Source organism: Sceloporus occidentalis, unplaced genomic scaffold (genome assembly GCF_023333645.1).
Source record: "Sceloporus occidentalis isolate IW3139 unplaced genomic scaffold, rSceOcc1.0.p SCAF_4, whole genome shotgun sequence".
Taxonomy (NCBI): domain Eukaryota; kingdom Metazoa; phylum Chordata; class Lepidosauria; order Squamata; family Phrynosomatidae; genus Sceloporus; species Sceloporus occidentalis.
Window position 1 is genome coordinate 93,876,039 of NW_028316984.1, and position 27,087 is coordinate 93,903,125.

The 27,087-nt window shown below is 39.7% G+C and overlaps 1 protein-coding gene across 2 annotated transcripts in view; it reads left to right on the forward strand.

Annotated features, from left to right (window-relative positions):
- The first annotated feature begins 1,803 nt into the window (after nt 1-1,803).
- The window catches only part of MUC5AC (mucin 5AC, oligomeric mucus/gel-forming), a 74,975-nt gene continuing 49,691 nt past the window's right edge, over nt 1,804-27,087 (forward strand). For both annotated transcript variants that reach the window (XM_089520930.1, XM_089520931.1), the window contains exons 1-15: nt 1,804-1,901; nt 4,892-5,071; nt 12,689-12,745; nt 13,288-13,549; nt 13,722-13,836; nt 14,448-14,538; nt 15,445-15,554; nt 15,762-15,978; nt 16,565-16,690; nt 17,309-17,426; nt 19,053-19,191; nt 20,276-20,386; nt 23,004-23,073; nt 23,698-23,835; nt 26,525-26,689. In XM_089520930.1, coding sequence (XP_089377056.1) covers nt 1,829-1,901; nt 4,892-5,071; nt 12,689-12,745; nt 13,288-13,549; nt 13,722-13,836; nt 14,448-14,538; nt 15,445-15,554; nt 15,762-15,978; nt 16,565-16,690; nt 17,309-17,426; nt 19,053-19,191; nt 20,276-20,386; nt 23,004-23,073; nt 23,698-23,835; nt 26,525-26,689 — 1,972 coding nt within the window. In that variant the 5' untranslated portion in view covers nt 1,804-1,828. The remainder of the gene's footprint in view (nt 1,902-4,891; nt 5,072-12,688; nt 12,746-13,287; nt 13,550-13,721; nt 13,837-14,447; nt 14,539-15,444; nt 15,555-15,761; nt 15,979-16,564; nt 16,691-17,308; nt 17,427-19,052; nt 19,192-20,275; nt 20,387-23,003; nt 23,074-23,697; nt 23,836-26,524; nt 26,690-27,087) is intronic.

The window sequence follows — 27,087 nt, forward strand, 5'->3', positions numbered from 1 at the left end:
GACTGTTTCAACAACCATAAACTACTCTCTGTAAGCAAGCATATACTTTACAGGGGCTAGAGCTATTGAGTAAGTCAAAAAATTTATATAGCCAACGAGTGTAATGTCTCAGTGGGAAAACTAGCTAAAGGTTCTTAAAAGAAAAATGCTGGACTACAGACGAAAACCATCTGCATTGTTCCTAATACAATAAGACTTTCTTAAATAAGTTCCCATAAAAGGCATAGAGCTGATAAAATATTTCTGCTGTGTCATGTGGACTCCTAAAATTGTATGTGGAAAGAAGAAGTGAGGTGAGACACCCTTGAGTCAATCTCAACTCATGGTGACCCTGTGGATGAGATATCTCCAAGACTTCCTATCCTCAACTATGCCTCTTAGTTCTTGCAGATTCATACCCATGGCCTCCTTAATACAGTACATCCATCTAGTGAGTGGTTTTCCTCTTTCTGCTTCCCACCACTTTTTCTAGAATTACTGTCTTTTATAATGAGTCATGCCTTCTCATGACATGGCCAAAGTATGACAGCCTCAGTTTAATCACTTTGGCTTCCAGGGAGATTTCAGGCTCAATCTGTTCTAGGACCCATTTATTTATTAGGAAGATAGACATATACTATATACCAATATTTATGGAATACATTTATCACTTGGGTTATAGCGCAAGACTCATTTGCTGGAAATGATGAATGGAATGGAATACTAAGTGGAAATGTGAATGTTTAAGTAGGTAGAATTGTTATGTCTTCTACAGAGGAATGTTATCCCTAATACGTAACAACCATTCCTTGGAACGGGCAAGTTTTCTTCATGCTTTGCCTTCTATCACATCAAGAATCATGAAGGTACAAAGCAAGGCCTTTTGAATTGTGGAAGTTATTCTGTGATGCTCCCCATCAACAAAGGTATAACTGCTCTCCCTCCACCCCATCCCTTGTAGTTTTCAGCTTACTTGAAAAAACTCCACTTCTCTGCAGAGATATTTCTCACTATGGCTTGTGTCAGTAAAACAGCTTAATTTCTCTTTTAGATGTCAAGTGAATGGCAGTTTCACCACTCTTGATTAGTTAGGAAATTTGATGCAGATTTTTTTTAAAAAAAAATAGACTTCTTTTCTTTCTGTAGCATTTACATATCTAGGGGTGGCAAATCTACTCAGGATTTTATTGCCACTCTTCCTTTATCTGCTCCAAGTTAAACAGGAGCTCTGACATTTCCAAACTAGGGTCCAGCACTGGAAACTCAAAGTACCTGAGGGAGGAGCAGCAGTGAAATCCAGAGAGGATCTGACTATCCTGGAAATTATCATGGTCCTCCACAAGCAAAGAAAGCAACAAATATTTTCAAAAAAGATGGAAGTCTTAAATATGGAAGGTGCCATTCCCTACTCTGAAAAGGTTTTAGAAATATAATGTAAGTCTGCAATGCTCACCACACATCCCACCCTTCCCCCTGGAAGATCATTGAACTGCATCTACATCTTCTCAAAAAATAAAATAAAATAAAAGGAGGGGAACAAAATTAGCCATTGGGGGACAGATGTCATGGTTGCTTGTTCCTTCAAAGTTCCTTTAATAAGGAAAAAAGCGTAAAAATTAATACTCTCCCTAAATGCAAATATACTTGCCCAGCCCCTAACTGAGTAGAAGAGCATCATCTATTTACCTGTGTACCTGCTAAAGTTTCTGAGGCCCCACCTCTCTGGGAACTTGTGAAACAAACTGGGAACTGAGCCAAAATCCACACTCCTGCTATATAAGAGTCATCAAAAGACAGGTGCCTCCTCAGAAGCCTGTCGTTCGGTACATGCTGCCGAATTCCAGCCAAGATGGGGACAGGCAGGGGGGCACGGATACCACTATGGATACCAATTCTAGTGATTGCTTTAACATACAGCAAAGGTAGGAGTCTGTTAACAGAACTTCATTTCCTGACTGCAGCTTGTACCTGGCTTCTCCAAGATCCCAATGACTTTGCGGTGGTTTGCTTTGCTTTGCCTCATTAAATCTAATCAGGACTTAAAACACACACTGGTCCTGCATTTTCGTATCACCAGTGAGCCATTTGTCTCTCAGTGTGCTCATTTTTATTGTTGCAGTGCTCAGTAGAAATTTGATAATGTTTTTTATTCAGATAGATGGTGAGATGAGCAGACTCAACATAAAAAAGAATCAAAAATTGTTCCATTATATTCCAGGTCGCCACACCTTGGGTTGGTATAAACGAGATTTACAAAAAAATGTGCATTGAAGGTTACGAGCATGATGGGTTTGTAAGGCAAATAAAGCAAAGCAATGTGTAGATTGCTTGTGATACCATCAAACTGCAGTCAATGGCAAATCTCATGCTGACTTCAGTGAACTGAAATTCCAGCCTACATTCAGCTGAATTTATGTCCATTGCTCATAAGTGTAATAGCACCCAAATAGGAGCCCTGTGCCAACTGGGCTTCTGTTATATAGCCCTCAAAGTATACTAATATAAGAGACTTGTCCATTGTAATTTATGAAGATTATGGTAGTTGTTCTGGAAAAATGAAACAACATTTTTACTAAAGGTAGCCCCTAAAATTAGCCAGCTATAGCAGCTTCATATACAAAACTGATCCTTTTCATTTATTAGCCACTCTTATAGAGATTCATTTCAAGAGGATTTTGAACACTATATTTACAAGGTTGGTCAAATGGGTTTAAGAGGGTGTGAAGAAGAAATAAATAGATAGTGTGTTAAAATTAGCTATTCAAGACTAAACACAACCAAACCCTAATTATTCTATCAGCATTATGTGTATGTGTTTGTGTGTATTTTTGTGAATGTGTGTGTGTATTGTTCTTTGATAAATAGTTTCTTTCTCCCCACTATAAACATAATCAGCTTCCATCTGCAAATATCATGGATAGCATTTTCACAGCTGAGCACATGATGCAGCTTACATGCAATGCAGTGCATTGCTATCTTTCATTCCAAACCTGCCATAAGATACCATCTCCTGCATATTTGTACAGGAGAAGTAGCATAGAATTCGACACAGCTATTCCAGAGTGAGCTGTAAATGCTCATACAGATATAGATGTATATGAAAAAATTATAAAAATTTCCAAGGGTCCTAACCCTGGCTTCTGTTTTAACATTATTCTGCTTAAACATGACAACAGAAAGAAAAGCTTTCCTGAGAAAAATATACATGCAAATAGTTTTTAGTTTTTCATCTTTTGATTTATTGACCTTTTAGCCAGGAGTTTGTAAAAAGGTAGTGATGCAATCCAGATCCTATCAAAACCACCATCCACTGGCTTGGTAGCTCAGTGAAAATGTCAGCTCCAGATGCAGCAGCAATGAAAAAAACAACAACACTGTCATAAGGTTTATTAAGGAACAGATTAGGATGAAAATGACCCTAGATAGTATCATAATGTCTTTATATAAATCTATAATGCAGTGGCATTGCACATACTATTCTGACCCCCCCCCCCCCCCCCCCCCAATTCTCAAGGACCAGGGGAAAAGGAAAGAAAATTATTGGCAAGTTGGACCATCTTTCTGAGAAAAATCTAAGGTGGTTGAAACTTTTCAATGGGAGGTGCAAGTAAATGATGAGTGGCAGAAATAAAGAGTCCTATGGCACCTTTAAGACTTTGTTTTGTGCCATGTGAGCTCCAACTTATTGTGACACTATATAGGGTTTTCTTGGCAAGATTTCTTCAGAAGATCTATCTGTCATTGCTTTTCTTTAAGACAGAGAATCTGACTTGCTCAAGGTCATTCAGTGATTTTTTATGGCTGAGTAGAGATTTGATCACTGCTCTCCCAGAATCTTTGTCCAGCACTCGGACCATAGTATCACACTAGCAATACCATTTTAAGACTATCCAATATATTATTTCATGAGCTTTCATGGACTGTAGCCTACTTCATCTAGTAGGGAGATGGGCTGTAGTCTATGACTAGATTTAGTACTCTTTCAAGAGTCACAGGGCTCTGTTGTTTTTCTGTAAAACAGCTGAAATGCTAAGTGACAACCTTTTGTAGAGAGAGATGTTTTCTCCTCCTTTCATACTAGAAAAGGGACGTACCCTGTGAAATTCACAGGGAGTGTATTGAGGGCATACAAAAAAATGTATTTCTTTGCACAACGTATAAGTATGAATTTTGATGGTACTAGGATGGTACTCTTCCTGCAGTTGTATTAAAAGTGAAATTGAATGATAATGATGATGATGGTGATGATGATGATGATGATGATGATGATGATGATGATGATGATGATGATGATTTGGGGTATGTCTACATATGACTGGATGTAACCTGTGTGTGTGTGTGCCTGCACACCCAGAACAAGCCACTGCATACACCATTTATATATTCTTTCCAGATTGCAGAGTATGTGTATTGAGCAAAGAGTCAGAAAACAACAGTTGCCAGCACTAAATGGGAAGAGATATAGCTGTTGTACAGTATGCGCACTACATGTAAAAAGTCCCAAGTATACCTATAAGAGCAGGAAACGTTCTTTCTTTCCCCCTCTCTAGAGAATCATATACCCACTGTAAGTCCAATGCACACCCCAATTTATTGTGACAGATGACCTTTTAAAATGGAGAGAATCCCAGATAGTCCTGGTGGCATGAGATCAAATCAGACTATTGTTTGCCAGCTGCATGCCTCCAGGGTCTGAAGGAAGGATAGAGGCTTTTAATAAAGACACCTAAACTCTGGAATATCTTCACCCCAGAATTTGTTGTTTGTGGTCTTCGGGTTCTGTTAAGTCAAATGAGTAGGAAAGGTCAAAATATTTTAATTAATTCACAAATAAAAGTCTGGTGGGTGTTGGAAGCTCATGAAATGGTTGCAGATGAACTTCTTAATGAAGTCCTTAATAATTCTTTCACAGTACAAGCCCAATTTGAACAGAAGTCCCAGTATGAAGATCAACAATCCCAGTATGAAGACCAACAGTCCCAGTATGAAGACCAACAATCCCAGTATGAGGATCAGCAATCCCAGTATGAAGACCAGCAATCCCAGCAATCTAATTATGATTACCTTTTGTCTGTGCAGCCGACACAGGACTGTAAGTGTTTCTTCCCCAATTTATTTAGGTAGAAAATGGAGAAGTAAGACAGGATCATAGCAAATTGTTTCTGGTCTCCCTGGGAAGGGAGCCAAATTTTTGAGTTAATCTTTTTCTCTGTCTCTGAAGTAGGCAGAAGCAAAAGGGTGTGGCCATAATTTCTTTTATACTGAGGTGGGCATATCACAGACTTGTCGATGAGGATACATACCAGTTCAAGCACTAACTTCATTCTCGGAGGAAGCAATGAGTATTTTTTTTCCATTTGTGAGAAACTTTTCAAACACTGCAGTCTTCTAACACTATTTGTAGTTTGGGATTTATTCTGTACAAAATTCAGACACTGTTCTTGCACAAAAAACAGCTGTTTCTGTGCATGAAACATCATTTTTGCCACAGACTTTGTGCAAAGAAATTATACATGTGAACTGCAAAGATATGATTCATTCCCAGTTTCTTTTTGGCAGGGTTTCCTAACACTTCAGAAACAAATTTCCCTCCCATTTTTTGGAATATTTTTGAATATTCTTTCCATTCCTAATTGTCATTGTGGCTTCTATGGCAATAGTATGGCGAATCCACACTGGCCCCATGACATGGGAGGCATCAGCCACCACAGCATTACAGAAACCATCCTGCCATGGCTTGGCACTGAATGAGGTAGTGATAATAGAATCAAGAAGGCAGAAGTTAAGATTTTCTAGTCTTTTAGTCCACCTACCTACCAATACAGGAACGCAATACCCAAAGATAGGTAGCTTTCCATACTCTGCTTAAATATTTCTGACGAAGGAGAGTCTGCCATCTTCTGAGACAGTCTGTTCCACTGTCATATAAATCATACCACTAGGAAGATTTTCCAGAAACTTATTCAAAATCCCCTGTTCCCCCTATTGAAATCCATTATCTTTGTTCTGTGGTGGAAAAGAAAATGTAATATGCTCCATCATCAATGTGACAATCTAATACTATGTGGGTTTCGAATAGGTGTATGATTTGGAAGACTGGCAATGTGTTGTAGTGGTTTAGCATTGGACTATTACTCTGTAGGCTGGAGTTTGAATCCCCACTTGGCCATGGAAACCCACTGGGTGATCTTGGGCAAGTCAAATCTCTCAGCCTCAAAGGAAAGGTAATGGCAAACATTCTTTGAACAAATCTTGCGAAGAAAACCATATAAATTGTATAGATTTACCTTAGGGTTGCCATAAATTGGAGATGACTAGAAAGCACACTATTGCCATTATTATTCAGTATGTGAAAGAGAAAACTCATAGGTATACTGGACAGCTTTAACATAGGAATGGAGAACAAAGCAACAGCCTGTAGTAGTAACAGCTTTCAGAGTTTCAACCCCAACCTCCTATGGTCCCCAGCTAGGCAATGCCAAGTTCAAGCTTCATTGAGAAAAAGCTTACTTGATTATGATAGAGTTTCACTCTGTGTGTCTAGTGCTTGCAGGATATGTTTGCAACATCAGTTGGCCAAACCTAAGCACTCCTGCTTTCTCCATCTTCTTATGGTTTTTCATCCCAGCCACTGTGCAACCAGACTGGACAGAATTTGCTCACTTTCTATTGAATTTAGTTCATGAAGGAGCTAATGTGCATTCTGCATTTGTACTTTTCTGTTTTATAATGAATGCTGAGCCTTAGATGTTACTAACTTGGTTGCTCAAGAAAACATATAAGGTGTTACGTATCAGGTTCTCGGGTGGTGAATAGCAGATTAAATTCTATTTACATTGAGATTATATTCAATTTCATCAGTTAAGGGGTGTGCAAACACCCATACACTGTGGTATTTAATCTAGAACTATATTTGCACATTACAGATATACAAATATCTGTGAGTGCGAGTATGGGTGTACAAGTGATACGCCCATGATAGGCAGTAATATAATACAGCCTTTTGCTTTTATGCAGTTTCCGTCCCTCCCAAAGGGCTGGGGGAAATTCAGTATATGCGTAAGGTAATTTTATCACTTTGAAATGTTATAATGTGCCCCTGACTAATTAGATAAAGCTCTTTACTTTGCCTTTAAGCAGTACCACTGTTCTTGCCCCAATGCAATATGGATATGGGTGTGGGTGTGCATGTGCACTTCAAAAATTGATCCTTTTAGCAAACGTAAGAATAACAGTTTTGTTAAATATGACAGGGGAAAATCAGAGCTAAAGATATTCAAACAGGAACAAAGTATGATCCAGAGAAAGTTAAAAAAATTAAAGTTCCTTTGAATTATCTGGAAAATAACTAAACATATGCTGCACTGTGTCCTCATAATTACCAGCCCGGATAATCTACACTGGGATTCTTTCTTGCTTAAAGACTCAATATTGTATTAATTGAACTTCACAGTTTATTAGAACAGTTTATTAGAACACCATACTGTTAATCTAAATCCAAATTTCTTTAGCATATGCAACACAATATATAATCAAAATGGGCCTTAATGAGAGCTGGGGTATACATTTCTTATAATCTATTTACTGTAGGAGCAGGAAATAGTAAAAAAAACCATAATAAATTTAATCCTTTTAGGTATATGGTTCTAAATCTAATTGGTAGTCCGGGTAAAATAAATCCATTGACTCAACATCTGAAGGGTAATGCAACAATGGTTTAATGGGATTATCTTAGCTGGGACTACCAGCTGGATTTAAGGCATAAAGTCTATTTTTTTCTTTTACGTTTTGTGTCCAACATTTTTAGCAGACTGTTCATGTGTCTTATAACATTTTTCTTTCAGAAAACACAAAAAATTGGAGCTCCCTTTGAAAGGTGTATAATCTATTGGTTTTGTAGCAAACCTCTGTTTAATAATAATAAATAATAGTAATAGGATTTATTTATATGCCGCCCAATCACTGGAAATCCGGGCGGCTTACAACAGAGTTTTCGGGGGGGAGGATGCAAGGAAAGGATAGTGAAACACACAGAAGAGCACATTAAGGTTGTTCAGCATGAGTCTTTAAAAAATAGTATGAATGGACCTATTCATGTATTTTTCATCCTGATTTCTTCATCATAGAGCCAAGCTATGCCCATTCAGTTGTTGCCTTCCTCACTTGAAAAGCAACACATCTGCTGTTCCTGTTGGTATGGACGGCTTTCATATGAACATGGACTACTGATTTACAGACACTTTCTATAGAATTAAAGTGATGATATAGGAAGTGGGACTCAGCAATCTTCTATTCACACCAAGAAGAAATCCAAGTGAATAACAAGTGAATAAAATGCTTCAAATGGCAAGCATTCTTCCATAGAAAAGACCTATGCATATGACTGGGATTTTATGCACTAGTCATATACATTGGTGGTTTCCAGGAGTCAGTCAAACCTATAGGATGCTCTGCAAAGAGGAAGAAAGGATCTTTCTTCGACTGTGTAGTGCCTGATGCGTCAATACAGGTATGGCCTCATGTTACAGGGGAAGGCGAGATCGATGCTTAATATCTATCTCTCCTTCCAGCCACTCTCCTAACCAAAGAGATCTGAGGGTCAATCCAACCGTACCACAAACCCTGTCTCTGCTCCTGTGCAATGCCAGGTCCATTAAAAACAAGACCCACATTGTACACGACCTGCTGGAGGATAACAACTTTGACCTGGCTTGCATTACTGAGACCTGGCTTGGGCCTGAAGGGGAAGCTGTGTGGGCTCAGGCCCTCCCTGCCGGGTACTCAGTTAAGGACCAGTCCAGGTTAGGTGGGCAGGGGGGGGGTGTTGCCTTGATCCATAAGACCACCCTTTCCTTATCCAGGAACCATGTCCGGCAGACTACCTATATCGAGTGTATCTACTTGACCCTGAAGGCTAGAGACAGTCTGGGGATTCTGTTGGTCTATCAGCCACCTCGTGCGCTAACAGACTCCCTGGCCGAGCTGACACAGCTGGTCTCAGAGCTGATATTGGAGTCTCCCAAGCTTCTTGTCCTGGGGGACCTCAATGTCCCCTTCGTGACCAGCCAAAGTCCAACAGGTGTGGCTCGGGAGTTCATGGATACCATGGCCGCCATGGGCCTGTCTCAATTAGTCACAGGGCCAATGCATTCTGCTGGTAATACGCTCGATATGGTTTTCTGCACGGACATGGAAAGTCCGTGGGCGGAGGTTACTAATATCTCCGCCTTGTCATGGACGGACCATTTCCTGGTAGATGCGAAGATCAAGGTATCTACCCAACTCCCCCCCGGGGGTGGCGGACCTATTAGAATGGTCCACCCTCGAAGGCTGATGGAACCCATACGGTTCCAAGAAGCCCTAGAGGGGTATATGGTTGGATGTGACAGCGTTTCTGTTGATACCCTGACAAACACCTGGGACACCGATCTCTCCAGGGCTATACACAGTATCGCTCCCAAGAGCCCTCTCAGGACGGCTTCCAAAAAGAAGCCCTGGTATACAGAAGATCTTTGGGCAAGGAAGCGAGTTCTGCGACGACTAGAGCACAAATGGCGGAGACACCAGCGCTTAGCCGACAAGGCACTCCTAGCTTCCCTCTTGAAGGACTACGGAGTGGCGATAGATGCAGCAAAGAACTTGTTCTATGCTGCACGTATCGCGTCCGCGGAGTTGCGTCCAGCAGAGCTGTTCAGGGTAGTGAGGGAACTTACGCAGCTTCCCTCCTCCCTGAACCCTATTTTGGAACCATCCAAGGCCTGCTGTGACCAATTTAACAACTTCTTCGCGGATAAAACCTCTCGGATAAGGGCTGATCTCGACGCCATTGTTGGGTCAGAAACCAGTGTAGAGGTCTCCAGAGCTTCCGTGGACTCAATTAGACTGGATCACTTTGAGTCTGTAAGTACCGAGGATGTGGACAAGATCCTTAGAAGTGTTAGGAGGACAACCTGCTCTCTCGATCTCTGCCCCTCATGGCTAGCGGCTCAGGGGGGATCGGTGGTAACTACTTTGTTGCGCCGAATAATAAATACATCATTCAGGGATGGGCAATTTCCATCCAATTTGAAAACGGCTATTGTAAAACCATTGTTAAAGAAGCCCTCCCTTGACCCTCTGATGCATAGTAATTATCAGCCGGTATCGCTATTGCCATTCTTAGGAAAGGTGATCGAGAGGGCGGTTGCCATCCAACTTCAATCGATCTTGGATGATACTGATTTTCTGGACCCATTTCAAACCGGCTTCTGGGCGGGCTAAGGGGTTGAGACCGCCATGGTTGCCTTGGTCGATGATCTCCGTCTGGGCATGGACGGGGTAGCGTGTCCCTGTTAGTGCTCTTAGACATCTCAGCGGCTTTCGATACCATTGACCATAGTATCCTTCTGGGACGCCTGAGAGAGCTGGGAATCGGGGGCACTGCGCTCCAGTGGTTCCATTCCTACCTCTCGGGTCGGTCCCAGATGGTGCAGCTGGGGGACGTGTGCTCCGATAGGAGGGCACTTACATCTGGTGTCCCTCAGGGAGCCATTCTGTCCCCCATGCTATTCAACATTTACATGAAACCCCTGGGTGAGATCATCCAGAGACACGGGGCGCGGTGTTATCAGTACGCTGATGACACCCAGATAGTCTTCTCTGTGCCTCCGACTGTTGCAGTGACCAGGGATGGCATCTCTCCTCTGGATGCCTGTCTGGAGTCGGTAATGGGCTGGATGAGGGAAAACAGACTCAGTTTGAATCCAGAGAAAACGGAAGTGCTCGTGATAGGCTCTCCTGGCCCAGGAATGGTTGTTTGTCCACCTGTCCTGAACGGGATCACGCTCCCCGTGAAGGACTCAGTTCACAGTCTGGGGGTGCTTCTGGACTCGTCGCTCCATCTTACATCTCAGTTGGATGCGACGGTCAGGAGCACTTGTTATCAGCTTAGGCTGATACGCCAGCTGCGACCCTACCTGGGCCGGGGGGACCTTGAAACAGTGGTACATGCTCTGGTAACCTCTCGTTTGGATTTCTGTAATGTGCTCTACATGGGGCAACCCTTGTACCATACTCGGAAGCTTCAGTTGGTTCAAAACATGGCAGCGAGACTGGTCACTGGCTTCTCCAGGACCAGTCACATAACACCTATTCTGAAAGATCTCCATTGGCTGCCTATTCGCTTCCGGGCACAATACAAGGTGTTGGTTATTACCTATAAAGCCCTATATGGCTTGGGCCCAGGGTACTTGGAGGACTGCCTCTCCCCATACATTCCGCCCCGCACACTCAGTTCTGCTGGGAAGCAATTGTTACGAGTTCCAGAGGTAAGATATTCTACCACCACTCAGAGGGCCTTCTCTACCTCGGCCCCCAACCTCTGGAACTCGCTTCCGGACGAGCTCCGCTCAGCCACCTCCCTGGACCAGTTTAAAAAGGGGCTTAAAACTTTTCTGTTCCAGCAGGCTTACCCCTAACATTCCAATGTAACCCCCTTCTCTCTCCTCATTGTTTTTGTAAATCTGTGCTAGTTGGATAATTTTTAGCTGTATTTTAACAGTTGTTATATTTTTGTATTTCTTGTATTTTTAATTTTTTTGTTTATTGATTGTATTGTGCTTTTTGCTGTTGTAACCCGCCTTGATCCCAGGAAAGGCGGGCTAAAAATAAAGTTTTTTTTATTATTTTTTATGTCAGGAAAGCAGAAAGTTATTCCTGAAACAAGGCTAGCTGAGAGTCAGATTGTAATAATGATGTGGGAATTAAAATAATGGTCCAAAACACACTGCAGAAACAATCCTTTTGAAACCGCTTTAACTGCCCTGGCTCAGTGCTAGGGAATCCCGCAAACCATACTTTATTGTGGCACCAAGGCTCTCTGACAGAGAAGGCTAAATGTCTCACAAAACTAAAATTCCTAGAATTCCCTAGCACTGAGCCAGGGCAGTTAAAGCGGTCTCAAACTGGATTATTTCTGCAGTGTGTTTTGGACCAATGTCTCTTTCCCCCTCACACCACATTTAGTGAGCTGACATCTCAGTCCAGGAGTTGTTATTAGAGAACTGGCTGTATGTTTTCCCCTATATTACATAATTCAGTCCAAAACACTCTAAGGGTGCATCTACACTATAGAAATAATGCAATTGGTCACCACTTTAACTGCTGTGGCTTAGTCCTACAGAATCATGAGATTTGTAGTTTTGTGAGGCACCAGCACTCTTTGGCAGAGAAGAGTAAAACTACAAATCCCAGGATTCCATAGGAGAGACTGAGTTACATTACAGTCAGCATCATTTGGGTAATGTTGATAATTTGACATTAAATTGTGAAATGTCCATTTTTATACAAAAGAGCTTGGGGCATTTCATTCCTGTGGGAAATAGTAATGGGGCATTATTATTATTATTATTATTATTATTATTAGTATAGCGCTGTAGATTTTCACAGCGGCATCAACATTTCCCGTTAATGAACATTTATTTGAAGTTTTTTAAAGTTGAATTTCTTTCCCTTTGCATCTGGGAATAAATATGCTTCTTTCCAAATAAATAGACAGGTGATTGGGCTATCTACATTCTTAAAGACCACTTTGACCAAAGCGCAAAGAGAAATATAACAATATTTAGCACTGTAGAGGACTTAGCATTACCCCTATCCAGCCTGTATTATCACATTACAGAAATATTTGTATTAACTATAGTCATCTTTTTCTCTCTTTTTACTACCTTAGCTCCTCAAAGCAAAGTGACCATCATCCCTCCAATGAAAACAACACTAGCTGTCAAGGGTAAGTTTGTCAAAGATTAGATTTGTGTGTTGACCATATCCCTCATCACATCAATGGCTTGGTTTTGTTTCTGTTCATTTCAATAGATCAGCAGCAGTACTCCAGAAAATAAAAATAGAGGCTGAAAACCTAATAAGTGTAGCATATTACTTAGAAAGGGAGGCAAATCAGAGAAATGGACACTATAGGTGAATGAGTAGGTATCTGAGGTGAAATAAGGGAATATTGCATCACTGTATATTATAAGAATAGTAACTGAGGAGACCAATTCAGTGGTTCCTGGTAGCTTCCATGGTAGCTTTATAAGCTTTAGTCCAAACTTTGAAAAACCTGTCCAAGATGCTGAAATTATTTTGGGACTAGGGTTCAGTACACTAGACAGCTCCTTTAAAGTTCAAACTAAAACCCGTAGTGTATTTCATGTCTCAGTGACATGTAAGACACCAGCCACTATTGGATCAATTGGGACTTTGGCTTTTGGATGAATGAATTGATGTGGAGGAATTAAAGTAGATTCTTTACATATTTCTTTGAACCTACAGCTAAAAACCCTGCTCACAACGGGAGAGTGTGTAGCACATGGGGCAACTTCCATTTCAAGACCTTTGATGGAGATATCTACAGGTTCCCTGGGCTCTGCAATTATGTCTTTGCATCACATTGCAAATCCTCCTATGAAGACTTCAACATCCAAATAAGGCGCAATGCGGCTCATAATGTTACCATCATTGGCCACATAAGCATAAAGCTTGATGGAATGGACATTGAACTGACCCCAAACACTATTATTGTTGGTGGAGAACCGTAAGTTTACAATTGTATCCCTTTATTATTTTACTGCAACAAATTGCAGTCATATAGGAAGGTGGAATTCATGAAAGATGTTGTTCTCTGAAAGCTGAAAGCTAGAGTATTATGAATGAAAGGTTTTATATTTCTCATTTTCAACGTCTGTTGAATTTTGATTTATCTTCAGGGTCCAGCTGCCTTACAGTCATTCAGGAGTCCTGATGGAGAGAATCTCAGGTTATGTGAAAATTGCTTCCAAGTTAGGCATTGTTGTTATGTGGAACCAAGAAGATGGCCTTCTGGTAAGAACCGGATGCAGATATTACAAATTGTGGTTAAGAGAAATAGTTTAGACTTTCACTTCTCATTTATATCTACTGAGCTTGTTGTGTTATTCACAACATTGTGTTTAATGACAAATATTACATGTACAAACAAACCAGTCTTATTCAAAAATTATGAAGCTGGTTTGTTGAAACCTAGTTAATAGGAATTAGAGTTTAAGGTTAACTTACTAAATTGTGATTTACTAAATTCAGAAGCATAAACTTTTAAACTCCACTTTGAGGCTGTGTCATAGGAAGACTGAGGAAAGATGATGAGCACTAGCCTAAGATCAACACTGATTTGTTCTCATTATAGTAGTTTAGCATGACATTCTAATACAACAATTACATTTGGTCACTGTGTCACAAATATCTAAAGAAAGATTCAAAATCAGTTAGGAAACAAAATTCTCCTGTCAGCCATTAAAAATCAAACCAGTTGGGTAGTTGTCAGCTTGACTGTGAATATTTGATCCATCTATAGTTGACTAGTTAATGAATGTCATGCACATCTTGACATCAAGTGTAATCTTCTGTCATAATACTCATTGCTCTAGATGTTCACTGTTACTTTTCTCTTGTTTTAGTTGGAACTGGATGAAAAATATATTAATCAGACTTGCGGTCTTTGTGGGGACTTCAATGGAATTTCAACATACAATGAGTTCATTTCAAATGGTAAGTAATAAAAAGAATGCATGCAGTTCTGTTTTTATTGCTTTTAAACATGGGATACTTATCAGTTTATTTGTTAAAAGACAATATTTATTTTGGCAAATATGCTGCTGAAAGACTTGATCTGACAGCTGTGCAGTATTTTAAAAGGATCAACACATGTTTGTTTGAATGATCTGTTAGAAATATTTTTAGCTTGTAGAGACTTTGTTTTGATTTGTTTTCTGCCTGCTGTTTGTTTGCTTGCTTGTAACTAATCATGTAGAAATGATATGCATTTTTGAAAAGAGGATTTCTTTCTGAAATGTAGGAAGCACCAAGTTCATTTGTTCGTTCATTCATTCATTCATTCATTCATTCATTGTATTTTAAATCTGCCCAATTAACACTATTCTTCTGGTACCTGACAAAAAGGTAAAAGAATGCAATGCAATATAATACTATCAAAAAAACACAAAATATATTTAAACACAGTCTTAATTTTTTTTAAAAAAAAAAATCTAAAATGCCTGAATGAATGCTTGTCTTCATTCACCTGGCACCAAAAAGAAAGCAGTCGGACCACCCAATAACCTTCCTTGGGGAGAGTATTCCATGAATGGATGCCATGATGCAAAGAAATCTGGGATGGAATTTGTTCCAAATGGGAAGAGCCTTGGATCTGTAATGGTGGGGTAGCAAGGAGCCTACATCAGATGTTTCTATCTTGTAGCCTTCATCAAGGTTGATCTTGTTTCCTTAGCCAGTGTCACAATATGGTAATGGACTTGGAAGGAGGGACCTGGCAGAGCAGGCCTTCAGAATGGGCCAAGTTCAGGAGTATTTCAAGAAAGCATATCCAAGACTTAACATTCTGGTTTCAGTCACAGGATTCTTGTTCCCTATAACATTATGTAACATTCACTGCAGGTGTCAAACTGAATCCTGTGCAGTTTGGAAACTTGCAAAAGATGGATGGACCCACAGAACAATGTCAGGATCCTCTTCCTTCAACTACAAGCAACTGCAGCCGTCAATTTGTAAGCAACTTTGTTTTTGCTCCTTCTGTCTAAAGGAAGGTTTTCCCCCTCTTTTCATTCATTCTTCAAGGTATGCAGAAGAAAATTAAAATAATGGACTCCTGAGAATAAATTATAAGTTATCAAGAGTGTCAGTTAACTTCAGCAGTAGTTCAATACTTTGCCAGTATTTTATAAAAAACATTGTCTTATATTTCCTATTTCCAGAATGCTATCTGTGAAACCATTTTGACTGGTGAAGCATTCCTGGGATGTAATGCATTAGTGGAAATGAAAGATTATGCTGATGCTTGCATACAAGACTTGTGCAACTGTGAGGAATCTGCAACTGATGTCTGTATTTGTGACACCTTTGCTGAATACTCCAGACAATGTGCTCATGCTGGTGGACAGCCCCTTGAATGGAGAACTGAAGATTTGTGCGGTGAGTATGTCTGAAAGGGATTTTTCACCTCTCTGCACAACTCTTTAATAAGAAAATCACACAATCATAAAATCATATTGCTGGAAGGACCATGTAGTCCAATTCCCTGTTCAGTGCAAGAAATTTAGAGCTAGAGTACCCTCTACAGAGGGATCCAACCACTAACTAGGGAAAGCATATCAGTCCCTATCTTAGTTTTTCCAGTGTCAAGTTCCATTCCCATTTCAAATTTTATCCTAATAGTGAAACAAATTTACTTGGCTGTAAAGCCAACTAGATATAGTTCTGCCCTCTTAGATTTCAGAGAGTAATCCTTTGTTCCCTTTTGTGTGACAGCTCTTCAGGTGATTGAAGAGTACACATCCCATCTTAGCTTTGTCTTCTTCAGATTGGACATATTCAGCTCCTTCAGTCTTTTCATCACAGAACTTGTTTTCCATACCCCTGTTTTATGAAAAATGAAGAGGGCTAGAACATGAACCACTAACTCATATTTCTGTTTAAGTCAGTTTCACCTCAATACACACATGCTTAAACACTCACCAGCACATGGTGGTTATATATCATCATTTATTTCTATTCCCAGCCAAGTCCTGTCCTTTCAATATGGAGCACAAAGAATGTGGATCCCCCTGTTCTGATTCCTGTACAAATCCTGAACGGTCCCAGCTCTGTGAAGATCACTGTACAGATGGCTGCTTTTGTCCCTCAGGTGGGTATACACTGATGTCCTTCTGTCCTTCCTTCCTTCCATCCTTCCTTCCTTTTTTGGCATTAGGTTAACTAGATTTTCTCTGGGATGGAAGATATAGCTTTCCAAAAAAACCCTAATACAGTGAGAAATGGAGTCATCATGATAGCCTTTATTCATGCTTCTTTGATAAAAACTCAGGGATACTTATGAAATTAACCCACATACAGGTGTATAGCAGGGGAATCATCATTAGGGGTGGGTGGGGGTGCAGCCCACACTGGGTTATACCCCAGAAGAGAGGTGACACCCAGTTGATTCCCCCACACCTTCTTGCCTCACGAGGAGAAAGGGGCTGCAGCAAGGAGCAAGGCTGAGTCCATGCCCCCACCTCCTTGCTGTGGCATTGTTCTCTTCAGGCAAAAGAACACTAAATAGGAAAAAATATTTTGATCCCTCTTGCTTTCGTTTCCTATCCCATATATTTTAATACAGCTTCTCTCTATCTGTGTTGTCTTCTTTTCCTGGGAAAGGAAGTGCTTACAGTAATATGTCAATGGAATGACATCATGTGCTCTGTCCTTCATAAAACTGATGAAATCTATGACAGTAACATAATACTGGATGTATTTTTTTCAGGTACTGTGTATGATGACATTAACAACTCCGGTTGCATTCCTCTTGAGGACTGTCACTGTACTTACAATGGAGATACCTATGCTCCTGGCGCTTCCTTTGCATCCCAGTGCACTTCATGGTAAGATGCTAACTGGTTCGTTCACACTGAGGTTTTTTCCCTCCAATACAGTATTTGATAGCATTACTTGCTGGGAATTTTTGGGTATCGTTACTTAAACCAAAGATGCCATGCTATTAAAGTAAACAAAATAAGGAAACCCTCAATAGCTGTGCTACTTTTTAAGCCTTATCCTGAGAAATTAAACTAGGTAGATGTCATCACGCCACAAATGAACTGTGCAAACCCTTTATTTCATGAGCATATTAATCATGTTGACTATTATTACCATTAAATGCTATGATAGAAATGCCATTATATGTCAGCTATCAAATACTAATCTAATGCTAAACAGTCTTGCATGCTAATGATCAGATATAGTGGGTCCTTCCCATCCGCAGGGATTTGACCAGCATTGCCCTTCTGTAAAGTGAGACCTGAATTCTATTGGTTAATCCCAACTAGAACATAACTGATGAACCAGTTGTTGAATGATGAGTCACTATACAGGCAAATCCCATTGATACAATGGCTCTACTTTAGTTGCGATTAACAATAGGGTTCAGGTCTGTCCTTCCACTTGTTGGTTTTCTAGGCAGACATGTAAAATTTGCTTGTCAGATGGTGTTGTGGAAAGTCTTTCTGAAGGCAGAAAATCATTACCATTATGTAATCCATTAACAAGAGTGTGAAATACTCAGTGACTTTGCCTACCAGCTATCAAATACTGCAAAAATATCAACAATTAGATATCAAATCCTGAAAGTACAGATAGCCAATATTCACTTAATGTTCACTGTAGATAAAGAACATGTGGAGAATCTTTGACATCAGAATTTACAAAGAATTTTGGGATAATTATGGGGATCAAATTAGTTTTAGCTCTAAGGGGGGAAATGCATTAAAAATCTTTTGTACAAATACCTCAAATAATTCACTTCTATACCAGACTTAATATAAAACCCTTGGTAATTGGAATAAATTATTGAGGAATGCAGGAGTTATTATTTCATATCTATGAATGTAGGTTTCTTCTCAAAAACTTTTCTATGGCTCCTTGGGAAATATTAAAATGTAATGGAATACCTGTAAAACAAGTCTGTAGCCTACATTGAAATAAATGGGACTGCTCATATTCATATAACCTATACAAAGGGCTCTTGTAGCACCTTTGAGACTAACTGTGCAAAAGAAGTTGTATTATAAGCTTTCACAGACTTGGTATGTTTCTTCAGAGTGAAGTATGATGATACTCTATACTAAAAAGATTATCACACTAGCTGCCTTTTCCCGTGCTGGACATGGGCTGAGATTGGGCTGGGACTGTGTTTTATTTCACAGCTCCATGCCCAGATCATTACCATCCTGTCCCTCTCCCGTCCTTAAATAAAAATGCTTCTTTTCCATATTCTGATCACGAATGGGATGGTAATGATCTGGGCACAGAGCTGTGCAACAACACATGTTTCCAGCCCGGTCTCAGCCCATGCCCAGATCAGAAAAAAGGCAATGCAATGATCTCCTAACAAAGCTGTGTCTCTGAATTCTACCCTCATATAATCTAGTCTTACACATTTTATTAATTGATTGTTTTATGGGTGTGTGTCTGTCCCTATCACCTGATTATCATTTCTGTCTTTTCTTCAGCCAATGTACTGGAGGCCAGTGGGCCTGTGTCAGCCATTCCTGCCCTGGCATGTGCTCCATTGAAGGAGGTTCCCACATCTCAACATTTGATGAGAAGCGTTATTCCTTCTTTGGTGACTGTAGTTATGTTCTTACTAAGGTAATTGAAATGGAGATTTTACCTCTCGAAGTAGGTTTTCAAATGGAAAGTCTCCCCACATGTGTTACTAAGAGGCATAGTAATTGCTTGGAAGCTGCAACATGATTGGAAATGATTGATACAGGAAGAAATTGAAGATTGAATTGAATTCAAAGATTAAATTCAAACCACTGACATCATCATGATTTTTATCACTGGAAATGATAAAATATGGGATCCTGGGACTTGTAGTTTGTTCTGACACAGAAGCTCTCTGACAGAGAAGGCTAAATATCTCACAAAACTACAAATCTAATGCCCGACCATATGTTTCATGTGCAGGAGAGCCAGTGTGGGTACACTCGCTTTCAAGTCCCTTCTCAGTCATAAAGCTTAATGGGGAAGGTGTTGAAAGATTTAAAAAGGACAAAGAATAAGCAATGTTAAAGCAGTCTATCCCTTAGTAATCCTAGTGATGTACCTTTGAACAGTATTTGAATTTTGTAGATGATGAAAAATTTTGTGGCTTACCTTTTAATTGGAAAAGGCATACTCAATTTGGACTGAATTGCATTACGTGTTTGCTCTTAGTTGTAATTCAGGGTACCATGCTCCCCCCCCCCCCTTTAAAGATTTGACTGGTATGAGTCTAACATAGCTAAGAGAGCACATTTCTCCCTTGAACCAAACTCTTCTCTCCATCCTTACACAGTACACAGCTTTAACAGTGTGGGCCTCTTCTCTATACAATGCTCTTGTATTGTATTGGTTTATTTATACCTCAAAGGTGGGACTCATGATGATTTTTACAAGAAAAAAAGAAATACAAGTAAAAACAAATGTAGATAAAAATACAAAAATGCTTAAAATGGCATTAAAACTGTCTATAGAATTGAAAAAATTTAATAGATATGAATTTAAAAGATTAACAAAAACATTTTGCTTATCTTTTATCAAATGTCATTTTCAATGTTTTGAGTTGTTTTAATTGAGAGAGTACCATTATTTTCAATAAGTAATACAATGGGCTCAGGAGTGTTGTGATCATGGATACATAAGCATTCAGACAATGCAAACTGCTAAGGTTCTGTTTCTTCACTTTCAGCTCTGTGACAGCAATCTCTTCACTGTTCTTGGAGAAATTCGAAAGTGTGGCTTGACAGACACTGAGACATGCATGAAAGGCATAGCCATCAGCATCGGTGGTGGAGAGACAGTAAGTGTGAAAAACAATGATGTTGAAATGCATGTTGTGAAGAAAGATAGCACACTGACTTACAGAAGTACAGTTTTCTCCACACAACAAAGTAGGAAATATATGACCCTGTACATTATATGAAGCAGTGTGATGTAGTCGGTTGAATGTTTGACTCTGACTGTGACAATCGGGGTTGAAATCCCGGCTTACCCATGGAAATACACTGGGTGACCATGGGCGAATCACGTTCTCTCAGCCCAGAGAATGGCAATGGCAAACATCCCCCCCCCCCCGGAGAAACTTGTCAAGAAAGGGCTGCCGTAAAGCAGAAGTGACTTGAAGGCATGCAACAACAACATAGTAGATTAAATCCAACATGGCCACTGGCATAATTAACACAATGGCTTGTGCAAACTGTATCACTATACTCTTAAAGTGCTACTATTCCACTTTGACTCCTCTAGCTGCCTCCTGTTGCATTGTGGGATTTGCAGTTTTAAGGAGGGGTATTTAGAATTCTCAGGCACAGAAGTTCTCTTCCTGAGAATTCTAAATACCCCTCCTTAAAACTGCAAATCCCAGAATGCAACAGGAGGCAGCTAGAGCAGTTAAAGTGGAATAGTAGCACTTTAAGAGTATAGTGTGATAAACATCAGAGTATGGGTTCTGATACTTTGCCAAGATGAAACCGAGGTAAAAGCTTTGTGTTAGTAGAATGACACCACTGGATACAATCCTGGAATGGCATTGCTCTCAGTTCATCTCCAGTCTCAGTTCCTTTTCCTAACCTTAATATTATACTAGAAACATGCATTAAAATAACTGACAATTCACGACATGAAATTAAATCTACTCTTGGCTATAGTTTCTCCTTTAAGGTTATTTGGCAATTAGCTTTCTGTGACAAAATTTCTCTACTTAAAAAATTACAGTTGGCCCTCCGTTTTTGCGGGGATCCATTCTGGACCCCCTCCCCATGAAAACAAAGGCTTGTACATATTCAAGCACCATAGGCATATTCAAGCCCCCGGACATGCGCGCCATTGAAAATAGCGGAGGTCACCCCTTTGCAAATATTTAACGTCTCAGATCCACGAGTTAGGAGGGGTGACTCTATAGCAACCCACAACCTCAGTTCCTCCACACTTCCATTCTCATATATTATTCCCTCTTTTTGCATCCCTATTTATTTGACCTTTCTACAAGTCTTTTTCTTTTTCATTTATTTTTTGTTAATTGATTAATTAATGTCCTATCTTCCTCCCAATATGGAACCCAAAATAGTTTACAATATAATTTAACTCTCAGGGTCCTATTTTTCAGTCCATTGCTTAACTTGGCTCTGACCTCCCACCCCTTATTTTCCTTATCTTCTTCCACTTCTCCTCATTCTTCAATCTGTGCCCCAAAGTAAGAGGACCTATGTGATGACATAGGGCATAATCCCACCTAGAAATCCCACCAGGATAGATGCAGGATTGAAAAGTCAAACACGGGTGTTGTCACACCCAGCCACAGCTGGGTGAGTGCAACCTGTCTGCAGCCGAGACCCCAGTCATGCGTATCCAGTGGCTTTTCAAAAATGGGAGCTTGTTGTTTTTGAAAAGCCACTGGATAAGTGTAGCTGGGGTCCAGGCTGCATATGGGTAGCACTTGTCCAGCTCCAGCTGCGTGCGATAACACCCGTATTTGATTTTTCAATCCCGTGTCTATCCCAGCAGGATTTCTAGGTGCAATAATCTCCTTAATCCTAGTAAAGTGTTGGTTGTCCCTTCCCACATAAAAATTGTTTCAAACATTATAAAATCTTTGTTTCCTGAACAGCTGGAATTCTCTTGAACAAGTCATTCCAGACTGAACCAGTTCATGTCAGAACGCAATGACAGCTGGTGGCTCTGCTGGAAATGGAGCAGTGAATCTATTCCAGGTTTTTCTTCAAAGTTCTAAGGATCTGTCTAATGTACTGAAACTAGTTTGGAAATAGGTTTCAATACCTTGGACATCTCACTTAAATTTGGACAAAAGATTGGAATGGATTCACTCCCCTGATGTCATTGCACCACCAGAAACGTTAGAAAATTCACTGCCATAGGGGCAGTGTGATGTGGATGTTTTGTATACCTGATATATCTATTTCAAAAAGTAGGGTAAAAAGGAAGAGAGAACACATATTTTCTAAGAAGTTTATCACACTAGCAAGTTTCTGTGGGAAAACTGGAGTTAAACGGGAGCTAAACTACATTTGAATTTAAAGAAGACTTGTAAATTTGGATAGTTTTTCACAGTGAAATAATGCAATGTGCAATAATGCAAAGTTAATCTGCAGTTAAAGTCGAGGAAACCAGCAGCTTTTCAAATTTGGAACTCAACCAAATTTAAAATGCTGCTGGTTTCCTCCACTTTAACTGCGGATTAACTTCATGTTATTTCCTGTTAACTACGATGTTGTGTGAAAAACCTTAGGCATTTCCAGGTTTCCTTCATGTTATGTTGCGTTTAAATCCTGTTTGCCCACGGGATCTCACTAGTGTGATAAACTTCTTTGTTGAGTTATGAAAACCAGTGTGGCACTGAAGATTGTATTATGGTAAAATGATGCCCACCTTGAGTTATTTTGCTGTTTCTCCTTTGCCAGATAATTGTCATCAAGTCTACTGGGGTTGTGTATGTGAATATGATCCTGACCCAGCTGCCCTTCTCAGCATGTAAGTTATTCTTTTATTACTCTACTCCTACAGTTTTCAGCAGGATATAAAGTATTTACTCTACCTTATATATAAAACATCAGTGTCTGTTCTCTTCAAGGAGTTTCTGAAAGGTATTTTCTACAGAAGCCTATATGAATTAACTTGTATGCTTAAATAGACTTTCCCAGTCCATTACATCTGAAAGAAATGATCTATGCACACATTTCTTGGTGAATATTCAACTGTTATATATAATATAAATCTTGAGGGTAGAGCAGTTTAATACCACTAGGCAACTGAGAGATTGGAAAGATGGCTTAATTCAGAATTCTGTATTTTATAGCTTTGCAAACACAGCTATCATTGAAAGGAATCAAATCTGAATTTAAAACTATCTCAAAGAATAACTTTTTCTTGATCAATGAAAATGGGAAACCAGGAAAGAAAAAAAAAAGATAAGATGAAGAAATATTCCAAGTGACCACAATACTGTGCTTTCATAATGAACATGGTTAATTACTGTTGTTGTTGTTGTTGTTAGAGGTATATTCAGCTTCTGGAGCCATATGAATCATACATTGACACTCAGCGAGATCTTTTATTCAGCATTAAATGCTGTTTCATTGTGATTTCCTTCTACAGCCAATGTCACCATCTTCAGGCCTTCATCATTCTTCATCATCGTAAACACACATTGGGGGCTCCAGTTAGAAATCCAGCTTGTACCTATCATGCAGCTCTTCATACGCTTGGACCCTGTTCACAAAGAGAAGACATGTGGTAAGTGAAACCGTAAATCACTTTTCAGAACAGTGAGTACTGTTGTTAACTGCCATCAAGCCAACTTTCATTTATGGTGACCCTCTCAATGAGAGACCTCCATGTCACCCAGCCTTCATCAGATCTGTGTCTTCCTTGATTGAGTCCATCCATCTAGAATGTAGTCTTCCTCTTCTCCTACTGCTTTCGATCTTACCAAGCATTAATGTCTTTTCTAGTGAGTAATGTCTTACCATATGGCCAAAGTATGACTGTTTCAGTTTAGTATCTTGGCTTCTAGGAAGAATTCAGGCTTGATTTGCTCTTTGTGTGTTGTTTGCCTTCAAGTCATTTCTGACAAGGCAGCCCCATCACAGGGTTTTCTTGGCAAGTTTCTTCAGAGGGGGCTTGCCATTGCTATCCTCTGAGGCTGAGAGACTATGAGTTGCCCAAGGTAGGACCCATTTGTTTGCCTATTTAGCAGTCCACGATATCCATAGAATTCTTCTCCAGCATAACATTTGAAATGAGATTAATTTCTTCCCATCAGATTTCTTCACTGTCTTTTCTTCATTGTTTCACAACCTTACATAGAAATGGGAAGTACGATGGCATGGACAATCCCAACTTTAATATTCAATGATATATCTTGACCCTTTGGGATCTTTTCTAGTTCCTCCATAACTACCCTTCCAAATCCTGTTCTTCTGATTTCATTAAGTCATATGTAGCCATTATCTTCATTTTCTTAATGTTCAACTTTAAACTTGTCTTTCCACTTTCTTTCTTGACCTTCTTCAGTAAAGGTTTCACGTCTTTGCTATTTTCTGCTAGTAGTACAGCCGGCCCTTCTTATACATGGATTTTTTATACACGGATTCAAAAAAGTTCCAAAAAAGTATAAATTTCAAATATCAAACCTTGATTTTCCATTTTTTATAAGGGACACCATTTTGCTATGTCATTATATTTAACGGGACTTGAGCATCCATGGATTTTGTTATACATGGGGGATCTTGGAACTAAACACCAGCATATAACAAGGGTCCACTGTACAATCCCATCTGCATATGTTCAATGTACAAGTTAAACAGATGGAGTGATAAAATATAACCTTGCTTGACCTCCTTGTCATTTTGAAAACATTTCATTTATCTGTATTGTATCTGATGGTAGCCTCCTGCCCTGAGTACAAGTTACGTATCAAGACAGCCAAATGTTGTGGTACACCCATTTTTTTTAAAGAGCAATCCCAAGTTTTTAATCATTTGGTGTGCTTCATTATCCAATGTATTGTGCAATATGACCCTAGTGCCTCTTCCTTTCCTAAAGGACATCTTGGACAGCTGGCATTTTTCACTCCATGTATAGTAAAAGTCTTTGTTGTAGAATTTTGAGCAACACTTTGCTCAGTTAATGAGCAATGGTTCTGTGGTTACTGCAAATCCTGGTGTTCTCTTTCTTGGGGATTGAAATGTATGTTGAGCATTCTTTTGTTTTCTACATTTGTTGACAGATCTTAGTTAAACTAGAGTAGATTCTATATCTGCAGCTTGAAGCAGCTCTATTTATATACCATATCTTCCTCATGATTTATTTCTCCCAAGCACTCAAAGTGCAGCTTCCACTTCACTTACTATAATTGGAAGTACATCTTCATATGGATCTTGCTTGAATCAATCTGTTACCTTGTCATCTCTTTTATAAGTTCTTCCATGTATTGTTTCCATCATCATTTTATTTCTGCTTAGTCATGAAATGTGTTTCCCTGTTGATTGTAGAGCATTCCCATTCTTGATTTAAATATCTCTGATTTTTTCATATCTTTTGAAAACTGTCTCTTGTTCTTCCTTTTTTGTTGTCATCTTTTATTTATCTGCATTGATTATTATAGCACTTCTCCTTATGCCTGCACAGAAGTTATTGCAAAGTTACATTCAGGGTTATGACCCTTTTCTTTTTGTTTCTCACCTGTCCTTAACTGCTTGAAGAGTTCCATATGTCATTCATTGAGGATTCTCTTTATTTTAGGCTGAAAGTAGTGCCTTTTTGCATTCCTCCATGACAATGTTCCTGGCTTCAGTTCAGAGTTCTTCATACTCCTGGCTAATTAGGCTTAATAGTGCAATCTATTTTTACATTATCTTCAAATTCTACAGAATTGTTTTTCAGGTTGTATTTTGGCACAATGGTTAGTATAGAGTCCTTCTTCAGCATTACCCTGCTTTTTTGATATTCCTGCAATATGTGTTGTGAAGCTTCAGACCTTCCTTTCACCTTTGAGCATCTTTCAGCTTGAGCCTACTTTCAGCATTAGCCAAAGTGCTACTTCTAGTTGTCATCTTCTGTAGCCAAGTAGCTTGTGAATGCTTTCCAACCTGGGAGTCCCATCTTCTGGCAGTATCTCTTGTTCATTTTGGATTGTCTCATCATAAGGTTTTTATGGCAAAAGGCATCCAAAAGGGGCTTCCCATGTCTTCTTCTACACGTTTGGCACATTTACTCTGGCTTCTCAGCAAAAGCCTGTCTGACATGGGAGACACTAACAGCAGCACTGCTGCCATCAATATAGTCTCTTGCTTCACAGGAGCACACAATCTCACCACCACAGGAAAGTAATGCCATTAGTGAACACTGAGGATACATCTGTAAAAATTGTTTGATACAATATGAAGAATTTTTGTTTTTTAAAAATCTGGTTTTGTTTCAGGTCTCTGTGGAAACTTCAACAGTGCTCAGGCAGATGACTTCAAAGCCATCAGTGGAGTTGTAGAAGGAACCTCAGCGGCTTTTGCCAATACCTGGAAAACACAGGCTGATTGCCCCAGTGTCAAGAACATATTTGAAAACCCATGCACTCTCAGCATAGAAAATGGTATGTGATTTGTGGAAAATATATTGCCACTTTTGTATATGAGGCTAAGGCCAATGAACTAGTTTTCCCCTCTCTTTGTATCATTCTTCATCTACTGTAAAATAGATTGGAAGACCATGACTTGGAAGGAATATATGCAGCAGCATATGTTGACCAGCCACCCATCCCCTAAAAAGCTTGAGGTTGAGCAAGGATTTGAAACTTGGGACAGGACCCATTACTGACCTTCTGTTAGCAGAAACCGTTTCTGTCAGCAGAACCAGGAAAGGGGCCTTTCTTCAGTCACCCCATGTGTTCCAAAAATCTGCTCTTGTGGGCTAGAAAACCCCCTGGAATGGATTTTAGCCATTATGGAGGGAAATAAGGAGGGGAAGTGGGTCCTGATGCTAGTGCCAGGG